This window comes from Saccostrea echinata, unplaced genomic scaffold (genome assembly GCF_033153115.1).
Source record: "Saccostrea echinata isolate AGI-Se365-2 ecotype Australia unplaced genomic scaffold, CSIRO_AGI_Sech_v1 ptg000030l, whole genome shotgun sequence".
NCBI lineage: Eukaryota > Metazoa > Mollusca > Bivalvia > Ostreida > Ostreidae > Saccostrea > Saccostrea echinata.
In genome coordinates this window covers 22,004,191-22,016,485 of record NW_026889779.1, presented here as the reverse complement: position 1 = coordinate 22,016,485, position 12,295 = coordinate 22,004,191, and the positions used below count along the sequence as shown (strand labels likewise).

At 32.6% G+C, this 12,295-nt stretch overlaps 1 protein-coding gene across 1 annotated transcript; it reads right to left on the bottom strand.

Annotated features, from left to right (window-relative positions):
• Positions 1–1,062: 1,062 nt before the first annotated feature.
• On the bottom strand, positions 1,063–2,301 carry LOC133196539 (uncharacterized). The gene is made up of 2 exons (XM_061332411.1): positions 1,349–2,301; positions 1,063–1,158 (listed from the first exon to the last, which is right to left on the bottom strand). The coding sequence occupies exons 1-2, from the start codon at positions 2,292–2,294 to the stop codon at positions 1,145–1,147; spliced, it is 960 nt and encodes a 319-aa protein (XP_061188395.1). The 5' UTR covers positions 2,295–2,301; the 3' UTR covers positions 1,063–1,144.
• Positions 2,302–12,295: the final 9,994 nt, after the last annotated feature.

Genomic DNA, 12,295 nt, shown 5'->3' with positions numbered 1-12,295 from the left:
GGATGTTCACTCCTCCGTGGCACCCGATCCCACCTCTGATGTTTTGGAGGTCCGTGTTTGCTCTGCACCTATTTTGTATTGATTAATGGACTTTTGAACTTGAATACTGTTCGTTATCTCCATATCTTTCATTTAACTCCATACCAATGATGTAAATTTAGTAAAAATACTTGAAAATACAAGTAATATTTCCTTTTAATAAAACACGTAATACTCTAGTAATTGGAGGAAAAATAAAATATAATAATTTGAAATTCAAAGTAAAATAATTTATTTTTCTAAATTAAAAACTTTGATCAAGTGTAGTAAAACATTTGATATTTAACTATTGTTAACTATTGTGAGCTCTAGTTTTTAAATTTTTGTTTAGGACAATGTAAGTATATCCGATATACGTTCCCTGTAAATAGGTTCAAAATAATTTTTTCCTTCTATAACTTTATTTTCGTTATTATATTTTTATGGTGAATTGTGTTATTATATGCGTGCCATCATATGCCTCTTAAAAAGAAAGGGAAAGCAAACGTGTTTAAATCTCTGATGATGTTTATCAGGAGCATTCAGGAGCATTGTGTTCCCAGGAGGTTCCGTCAACAAGAACCTCTAGCCAAACTTTGAATAAACACAAGAGCCATGGGATCAATTTCAAATGCTAGAAATAAACAAAACCTTTGCCAAGATATCAAAAGAACGTACTTTTTTCTACGATGGCTGATAGCGGCTGTCACTTACACTGACGTTTTATGTGTAATGTGTACAACGTTTCTGTGAAGACTCTTTGACACTTTACCCCTTTAAGTAAAAGTGTTCAGTTTCATTGCAAAATTTTCACACACTTTAAGCCAGCGTTATTTTTGTAAATTGTAAGGAAAAGTACACTCTACATCTTAAGTTGGTATCAATTATCAAAACTGAACCAGTATTTTCTGGTCCTTTTGTAATTCAAGGAAGTATAATGCGAAGAAATTCCTTTGCAATTGCCCTTAGGCTTGTAAGGTTTATTGATTTCTGCAAAATTATTTTAAAGCATGTGGTTATTTTGGGATTAGGAGAAAACATTCCATATTTTAATATATTCTTTAAATGTTCAACGGTTTTTATCGACCTTTACAAAAGTTAAACTGTTTTTCTTCCTCATGGTTCCTTAGCTTTGTTCATCTGTGAGGGAAAAAAATTCAAAAGATTAAATGGTTTAGTTTATCTTTTACTTCGCTGAATCAAGCATGAAAGACAATTTGTCTAAAATACGTTTTCTTCAGATTTAAAATAAAACACTTGCATGATTTACCCCCGTTACCTAATAAACAGTTAACATTTCAAAAAAACTGTTGCAATTGTTTCCACATACCTATTTTCCACTGGATTTTCTTCCTGTCATTCAATTCTTTTTTGAGTAGACAAAAAATCAAGACAGTTGCACAAGAGCTAAGTACTGTGAAGATTATAAAGCTCCACATAAAACAATGTAATCCAAAGCAATTGTTTCTAGAGTCGGTATTTAAATCGTATAAAGTACCAAATATTTGTTGCATAAAAAGATGACAAAAAGCTTGTCCAAGTAACACGAAACCATAATTCCTTCCAAAGTATTTCATACCATAGAACTCGCTGACCATTGTTGGTGTTATAGAGAAATAGATACCATTGGATGATCCAAAAAATATTACAGCTATAATAAAGAAGATGAGTTTGTCTAACAGAAATATTGACAAGATTAGACATATTGTTTGGATGACGGTGATTATGAAGAGAATACCAGATCTTGGAACTTTGAGCAAAATGAAATCTGACAAAACCCCTGCGAACAATTTGGAGAAGACACCAGCAATGGGAACTAAGGTTGCAGAAATGGTGATATAGCTTTCTAATCCAAAAGATTTCAGGTATGTTCCTGTGTTGTTTTGAAAAGTAAGTAGAAGACTGGTAGAAAATATAAATGCCCAGAAAACGTAATGGAAATCACGTCTACGAATTAATTTCTGTCCCGTGACATCGTTTTGCTGTTTGAAAATACTTGGCGACAGTAGTGCCTCTGAGTCGAGAAGATCGTTCGTATCGTCATCCATTTTTATCTTTAACTGCTTCAAAAATAAAATTCCTAGGCACCCAGCAACTCCAAATGTAACTGCCGACATCAGATAGAAGCCACAAAGATCCTGCTTTTCCTCATCTTTTATGTGACCCCTAGCAAATATTGATCCATAAACTCCAACAAATATAACCGGTCCAAAACTTATACATGCGCAAAGAATGCCGACTATTTTCCCTCTGTGCTTTGGATGATAGTTGATCATATTTGGGATCAAACAGGACAAGCTCATGAACGAGCCACTCAAACCTAAATCAAGAAAATAAATTTTAATGGCTATCGTGTGCACATTTCCTCTTGTATTGAAAATAGAAAATAACGGAGAATTTTTTTTTTTGAAAAAAAGTTATCTTTAGGATGGAAGAAAGGTATTTGACTTTGAGTGTAACAGCCATGAAAGTGGTATCCAGTTTATCGGATATTTGCCTTTACACATAAGCATGCATCTATACACACATTTTAACACGGGAACCTGTTTCCCTTTTTAAAAGACATAAGACATAGAAATGTTTAGGGAAAAGGAAAATTTCTAGACGACAAGTCAGTAAAAGAAGAGTCAATAGGAATTACATGTATCATAGTATTTAGTTTTTGACATCTGTGATTTTTAATAAAGATTGTATATCATAATATGATATAAAATCCTCACTTTTCTTACAGTTAATGAATTATCAACAAACCTGTCATGAAATAATAAACACATTGCAACCAGAAGTGTGTATAGTAGAAAGGTCGCATTTGCGTAGTTTTGTATAACAAAATAAATCCAATGGTCCCAAAAAGAAAACCTCCAAAGGCTATCCACTTGACGCCAAATGCTTCATACAAAATTCCTACTGGAAGGTCGAGATTTATTCCCAAAATTGAAAAACCTTCAAGAAATTCCACTGGAAATAAAAAAGTATCTTTATTTTATGTTTATAACTATGCACATTTCATCAAATAAAAAATATATAATCGAAGAAAGCAACAGATTATGTTGCCGGTGAAGTTTTGATTTTACACACATAAATAATTCAGGTCTTAAATAGGTATGTCTATTTAAAAGTTAATAACTACTATTTGAGTATACATGATTTAAACATTGAAATATTTGGGGGAAAACCATGCGGTTTTAGATATAAATACAATACAATCTAAACAGCACTGTTTTTTATTTGACTTTGTACTATGAACATTCTTATTCTTAAATAAAAATATAAGTTGTGATTACAGATTATTACTTCGTGAAATATCTGAAAATATAATAAACGCATATATACTAAAGATCAACTAACGATGGACACTTAATTGAGATGAATATTTATATTTGTCTATCATTCTTTGAAACATTTTTTTTTAATTCGAGAAAAGAATCCTCATTGTATCAATGTTTCTTAATCCATTTTTAAACACCATTCATTACTATAAACTAGGGATAGCAATCAAATACGGAATAACCAATCGGTTAACGTTCCGACCGCTTAATCGGTTAATCGTATCAACATTATGATGTAAGTGCTTTTCAAATCGCAAAACGTAAAGGTGTTAGGAAAATTATGTGTTTTATCAGAGCAATATTTATTATGGAAAAATAAATTTAAGAAAACCATGAAACTTGCCTAAAAGATCAGACACATTAAAAATTTTTTCACTAGATGTCACTCAAGTTCATTCTGCATTGTCACTATTACCAGAAATAAGTCTTAACTACCTCTTAATTTACAATGTTTGTTTAATAATATAATCTGATAGGTAACTGCAAAGGATAGATGAAATGATATACACATTATAATCAGTTTGTGGTACTCAACGATCATTTTATTAAATCATTTAAGAAACACAAGGCAGGGTTTACACAGCAATTAACATCTCATAAACTGACCAATTACACAAAGTTAATCAGGAGAGGTTTAATTATCTCTGAATTGGTTTAGATCGAAAGGTGAAAATGCGTACATTCAGAAATATTCATTTGTATTTTTGTTATTGATTTTTAAGGAAATTGTGTTCAAATTTACATACATTTTTTTTTTAAATTTTTTCCGACAACTAACTGATAACAGAATTTCTAACCGATTACCATCGTTCCGACCGAGTAACCGGTTAACCGATACAAATTTCCATCTTCGATTCACACTGACTAGTTTTGCGATAACAATACCTTGAGTACAATCAATATATTGTTAAGAAATAGAAAGATAATTTACCTTGAGTCTGTGTGTAGTTGAACTGAGCCTTGATAGCGTTACTGTAAGCTCCAAAGGATTGATAATGACCGGAAACAGCTAATCCTACACACCCAACAATGAATGTGAGACCACGCTCTACATTTTCTGGTAACATTCTCCTGTTTAAAATATGAGAATAATTTTTTTGCAGTTAATTTGTGTCACATAGTATAAATACAAAAGGCATGCTATATGTAAATTTGTAGGATCATCCCAAGAATAAACGCAGTATACGCATGATTATTGAACTAGGCTAAAGAGACCTTGATATATTAAATATACGTTTTTGCTATCGATTCTCCTCAGTAACACTTATTTTACTAAAATCTCCCAATAATATTGATAATCTGTCAATCTGATGCAGTATGGTCAGTGATTCGTTAGACGCATTTTCATTTAGATAAACATAAACTAGTACCCTTTTGTGAATCTCTTTATCCTCAGTAAATAATATTTTTAGCTTCGAATAGAATAATATTGTTAATTATAGATTTATTGATTGTATGTTGTTTTACGTCCAATTCAAGAATTTTTCACTCATATAGAAACGCCACCATATACCAATGAAGGGCTTCAAATTTAGACCTATACTCGCGCGGGACCGGCATACTGTGCTATTTAACCGTTAGGAATCTTCATTGTTCAAAGGCCTACCGTGACACGGGACCTCGATTTTTAAGGTGTCATCCGAAAGACTCGTAAAATTACATACAATCAGTCAATTCCACGTGTTTTCATAAAACATATCTAAGTAATATTGTATTGTATAGAATGCGTTAAAAAAATGAAAATTCTCAATACACCTATTTTCGGGGCATAGCGAGCGTCAACGTTGTCAACGTTTGGCATTTCCAGTGGAGAAGAACTACGTTATTCATATCAACATAACTTGCTTTATAATCGCTGAAAACTTCACGTTTCCATGTTTTGGTTTTTAAAAAGGCTTGGACAAACTAGCTCTCCAAAAACCACTAAATTACAAAATCAAAATAAAAATATAGTTTAGATTTTTTGATGTTCTCCAGACCTGAAAGTTTCGAGCAAGCTGTTTCAGAGAATTCGCGTGCACAAAATCGGTAAAGAAAAAAAACATTATTAATAAAATTGTGGAAAAGAAACTCAAGAATGATAAGAAGGTCCTCCGTAAGATACTTACTTTGATATGTGTGTTCTCTGCATTTGAACAATCTTAAAACAACAAAATACATTGAACGCATGGTATGCGATCGAGTCCAATTAACTATACTTTCATTATAATTTTACAAAAAAGCCCAGTTTCATCACAAAAACAACACAGAGAGTAATTAATAAATAATTCTCGCGGTAGTGAAGCATTTAAAATTACTTTGTACATGTACTATGTCAACAGTTTTTGTTGAGGATAATTATATTATTGACTGTGTCTGAGGAAAAAACGGTTTCTCAACTTTGAGATGAGAATACCATCTCGGTTTCACTCTTCTGTCCGAATGTCATTTCATTATTCAATCGTCGGGCCATTCTCCTTTTAACCTACTTTTACATGTATATTTGTTCGCATTTACTGTACTCATGAGCTGAAAAACTCAAAGATAAAAAAAATCTGAACTGATAATATTCAAAGCCAAATATAGTTCTCGAACGATTTACATGTACTTAAGCACAAATAAATCCACTCCGTTGATAATATAGAAGTATTGATAGCTGTGCTACATAGTATGCATCGAAGTATAAAAATACGATGCTGTGAAACCTTTGACTGACGTATACACTAGCCATAAAGACATTTTATAAACACTTAATGAAACTGTTGAATTTAAAACATTGAACAATTTAAAACATAACGACAGAAATTGCAGTCATTAAAGTTGGAAACATTGTACATAAAAAAGAGATACTTTAATATATACCTTACAAGTTTTCTTGTTACTGTAAACATACTGTTTTCCACGGGGTCATAATTACCGGGTACACGAAATCAGAACTTCTGTTCAATCCACGGGTAGAAAACTAGGGGGATTTCTAGGACTATAATTGTATTTCTTAAAGTACGTTGTGACGAGGAAGAAGGTACGTTTTGGGCTTTCTTGTGCCCTAAAATGTTGTAATTTTAAAAAAATTATGGAATTGGCTTGAATATGAGTTGATTATATGCAATTGATAAATGATGAAAGAATATGGTATGAAGGAGGACCATTCTGGAAATATGACATCATTAATTTGGTATATTTCTAAGTTTTTAACAGGAAAAAAACCTATTTAAAAATGACTCATTTCTGAAGTCATTTTCCTTAAGAAAATAGTGTCCATAGCTGTCGCCCACTTTCATTTTCGGATATATTGTGTAAAATCAATTGAAAAATCACATTTCTCAAAATTTTTTTTAGGGCTTTGCATGTGCCATATTTAATCTGAAAGAAAAATCTACTGAAAGCTGATTTATTCTGCAACATTTTTAAAGAAAATATGGGAATATGCACAAGTTCATGACATCACAATTAGCATTTTGGAGGATATACGGGAAAAAAACGATTTGTATGTTCTAAATAACTGCATGGAATTTTAACGATTTAGAATGCATTAGTTTTAATTTCGTTTACCACTTTAATATTGTACAAAAAGACAGGACCAGATTTGTATTGAAACCGTACCTTCTTCCTTCCTTCGGAGAATTTGTGATCGCGTAAATGCACATAGCGAAAATAATCCCACGCTGGAAGAAGTACATCTACAGTATCTCTTATTTTTAGGATTAAGTAATCATAGGTTTTGAACAACTATGACTATTCAATCTTATGAATACAAACATATTACGAATGGTGAAATCAATACAAATTGCAAATAAAATGAACATAGACGATTTCTATTGACAGAGAGTCTATCAAAATCATAATGAAATGTAAAAGTAATTAGTAACATTTTAAGAATAAAGATAAGGACAGGGTGTGAACTATGCATAATTAGTAGGAAAACTAGAATAAGACTATTGCACCACCTTTCTGTAGCAAGGGATTAATGGAAAGACATAAAAGAAAAACCAATTATGCTTGAACCCGCGACAATTTTAGTGTGCAGAAATAAAAGAATGAAACCTTACCTTTCAACGGCAGTTAAAGGAATACACGAGATGAGGTACAGATGAGATCGCCAAGATGTTGCTCAGGTGTATCATACACAAATCAAAATAAAAATTATATAACTTTTCTCATTTCAGTTGCTATTTTTAGACATAACTAATAAAACTTGCCAATGTTGGATTGTTTTCATCAGGATGTGACACAACATTAAAAGGAAGCTAAATCTGGACAAGCTTTTTACCTGATTAATACAGAGGACTCACGGTGCAATGTCGACAGATTATGCTTACTCCTAATAGGTACCTCATCTCACCTCTTGTGTTTCTTTGCCTGTTCACAAATTCGTATTGTTTACAGGATTTATGATTGATCACTGTTTTCGTTATCTTCAATTTTTTTTTAAATTTATGATGAACCAGTATAACACACTAGGAATATTTAATGTAAAATATGAATGAGTGAGTGAATGCGTATGAAATACATTTGCTGATTGAAATAACTAATAATTATTTAATCTGTCAATCACACACTTTATTTTACATGATAAAATATTTGACTCTGAAGAATGGGAGTTAAGCATACTACATGAAAGTATCTCTCCTTTTTATATCACTTGAGCTGAAGGCTAGAATTTTATTCGAGCTTGCTTCTCTCAATGAGAAGCATCAATCAAATTTATTTAGGCAGATAAACAGAAAAGAATCAATTGACACCTAAAAAACACGTGTTAAAAATTATTTATTTATTTGTTTATCATTATTATCATTGTTTATCACAGAAAGGCTTTATGTGATTGGTTGAGAGATAAGACAAACAATCAAGATTTGTAATTTTCCGAAAGATGTCGCTGCAGTCAGCCCGCAAGATATCGAATTTGACTCAGGACCCCTGACATTGTAGGGATGCGCCTTCCAGAAACTACAAGATATGTAGAAACAATTTAATTTTTTATTTAAACTAGCGTATGCCCTTGCAATATTGAAATTTGTTTATGACCTCCATGCAGCACACATTATATGCACTTATCACGATACTGTCAAATAAGATGATCAAACTAAATTCAATACATTGTGGGGTATACTATGTTCATTTAATTAATTTTAAAGTCATGAGATAATATAAAAGCTTTACAAAAATAAATCCAGTTTAAAAAAGGTATCTATTGGTGAACGTCTATATTCCGTTGATTTCTTCATAGTGTGCTTTAACAGTGCTGTAAGTGTAGATTCAAATTTGTTCAAATCATGACCCTCTCCCCTCCCCGGGGTAAAGTGAGACCACTTATGTATTTAAACTTTTCAATTCTAGACTGATATCTGCTTTTCTTTAACCAAAGTGCTCTGGTGAGCGATGTGACCCTACGGCCTCTCGTCATTACAATTGCAAAGTAACCAGAGATGATGCCAGATACTTTTCTAATGAAAAAGGTAAAGATAAAGAACACTGGTCGATCTCAAAACATCTATAAACAATACAAATCTGTGAAGAGGGTATAAGACACGGACCCCCGGAAATTCCAGAGGTAGGGTCAGGTGCCTAGGAGGAGTAAGCATCCCCTGTGATCGGTCACACCCATTGCGAGTTTTATGTCTTGATCAGGTAGACGGAACATTCCGTAGTCAGATTTGGTATAAAGGCCTTACAATTAGTATGAAACACGTCAGCCAGATTACGACCAAATGATGGGTCATATGTTAGGGTTAATGTACGAGTAGCGCTTCATTCCTTAAAAGTAATGGTGCCGAGGTTCCGAAGGGGCCGAGGTCCAATACTTTTAAGGAATGGAGAGCTACGAGTATATTAACCCGCTTAAAATCCACCTTTTTAAACGCTTTCTATTATTATTTGTTAATATATAAAAAGAATATTTATAAGATACACTGTAAATATACATTTCATATATTTATATATATATTAAGTAAGGCGGAAAAGGTGTACTGAAGTTATTTAAATCCACTGTCTTTCAACAGTTTCGTTAGCGTAGTAGGATTAATACCTGACTACGACGGTGAAGATACCGGGTTCGAGTCTCAACAGTACCACAGTTATTTTCTTTATATGAAATAAACTTTTTAAAATTTTCTAAGTTCTTTCCTCGGTAGAGGCACGGGAAGGAGAATAGAATCTAATAAATTCCGTTTTCAATGTAATATGCAACTCTCCATTCCTTAGAAATAATGGAGCGCTCAAACAAAAAGAGTGAGGTCACAGGCCTAGGTGGATTTTAATTGTGAACAAGATCATTATATCGACCATAGAATTTACGAAATGCTGACTTTAAACGAGGTTGCTGAAATCCCTGTAACATGAACTTATCTGTCAGTACATTGCCTCGATTTAAAAAGTGATCGTTCTTAGGGAATGCTTTTGAGTATCGTATAAGATGGGAGACATAAACACAATATGCGGGTGATAGCGGGATATTACTACATAAATAGGGAAAGTTAATGATGGAAAAGCTGAAGTCATCGCGCTTGTCATACAAATTTGCTGTTAGTTGGCCCTTATCATCTATAGTCAGTAAAACATCTTTAAAGACTTCTAGTGGGCAAATAGATTTAAATAATTACAATGAGTGCATGATCCTTTACCAAAATCAGAAATTCATGTCACCTGGCTTTAGCACTCAGGTCCCAGGGTATGTTAATGACGGTCATATATTGAGAAAAATAATTTGAAAATCTTTACTCTTAAACATCTAGAAAATTTACTGTTTACATGATTATAATGAACACAGTCGTCTGTCGAAATTATGAAATGCATGACCCCTGACTCATGATTCAGGCCACAGGGTGGAGCTAAGTTCGTCATACGTATATTGAAAAATACTGTAAAACTTTGAAAATCTTCTTTAAACATGGACATGTGTCAGCCAAACTGTTCGCATTATTTCAATCATCTTTAAAAAATCTTGTTTACTCATAGAAACCAGGTAGACAAAATGATTGCTTAAATATACCACTGAGCAAAATTTTGGAGCACTATCCAAATTTTAAAATTTATGGCACGCTGGCCCATGACTCAGGCCCCACGATGAAGTAAAGTTGGTCATATATTGAAAGTAAATTACTAGAAAATTATATCTCTGAAAACCATTTTTTTACTCGAGACATGTAAATTTAGCCAGTAAATTGTTTGCATTTTTAAAATGAACAAAAATGTATAATTAGTACATCCATGAACCAGGAAAAATAATCCACAGAGTTGGGTTAAGTTGATTCATTTTGAAATTTGTTATTATTTCTTTACTTGACTCTTGAACATCTTGAAGAAAAGCTTCATGAATATGTTAATGATAACTGAGTCCTCACCAAACTGTGAAAATTTTATCACATATGCCCTGATCAGTTCCAGGCCTTCAGTGGTCATAGCTGAGAAATTGATGATACCCAGGTGACCACCGAACCCCGCGGGCCTATTGATTGAATTTAAATTACAATAACATATGTAGGGGTGTGAATGTTATTTGACATGGAACAGTTTCTGCAAACAGTATTCTTAAAATCTCCATGTACTCATAAATGCATTTATATAGTTGAGATAACAATTTGAAAATATAATCATAGATTTCCTTATTTATTTTCTTTAGCAAGAACAGTTTATATGAAAGGGTTTTAATTACAATATTATCAAAACATATCGTAGTATAAGTTAAAATCACCTACATAAACTTCAATGTTCATAGAGTTGCAACTCATGCTTTCTCTTGTCGATGTATAACAATTTAAAGGCCTGAAAAGTAGGTGTGGATGTTACAAATTTTGGAATAAGTGACCCAGTACAATATACTTGATCAAACTTGTATTTTTTTTCAACCATGAAATCACTGAATATGAACACAGCAAAGTTTCTTTTATATACCAGTATGTTAAGTCTGCTTTGCACTTGATAATAGTAATTGCTTATTCTTTATAAGATAATGGCATTTGTTTCATTAGAATACAAAACATCTAAAATGTTTACCTGAAAAATATTTAACTTCTGCAGGACGATCATCAAACTTGTTTTTAATTGCTGAGCAAACGATCCCTGTAAAGCAGATATTTTTTTTTACAATAACAAGCATTCCTGGGTGAAGGGAATTCAAATTTTTCATATGAAGGGTCACGTTCTCTTTGAAGGGGGGATAATTAAGAATTAGTAAAAATTGAATAGCAACTTTTAAACTTCTCGAGAACAACTGGGCCAGAAAAGATGACATTTAAGTAAAAGCTTCATTACACTATGTAAATCCATGGGTTTTTTTTTTTTAAATCATGACCCCCTCCCCCCTGAGATAGGTGGAATCACAATAGGCGATCAAAGTTTTACATAGAAATATATAGGACAAAATCTTTTAACATCTTCTTCTCAAGAACAACAAATTCATGATTAGTCATATTTATTTGGAAGCATCCTCAGCTTATGTAGGTTCTAGTTTGTATGAATCATGGCCCCTATTGGGCCACATTCAGAGATCAGAAGTTTTCATAAAATATTTGCGAAGAAATCTTAAACAGCAAATGATCATACGTTATATTTTATATAGAAGCATACTCAGGTAATACAGATTCAAGTTTGTTCAAATGATGATCCTCGCGGATACGATGGGGCCACAATAGGCGATCATAATTTAACATAGGAATATATAGGAAAAATCCTTTTAAAAAGCTTCTTTTCCAAAATAGCAAAGTCATATTTATATGGAAACATTCTCGGGTAGCATAGATTCAAGTTCGTTCAAATAATGACCCTTGGGGGTAGGGTGGGGCCATAAAAGGAATCAAAGCTTTACAGAGATCAATATGCAGAAACTCTTTAAAACTCGTTCTCTAATGAACAACAAAGTCATTTTCAGTCATATTGATACATGGAAGGATCTTCAGATAGTTTAGATTCAAGTTTGTTCAGATCAGGACCTTAGGGAATAGGTTTAGATTACAAAGGAAGTCAGATTTTTC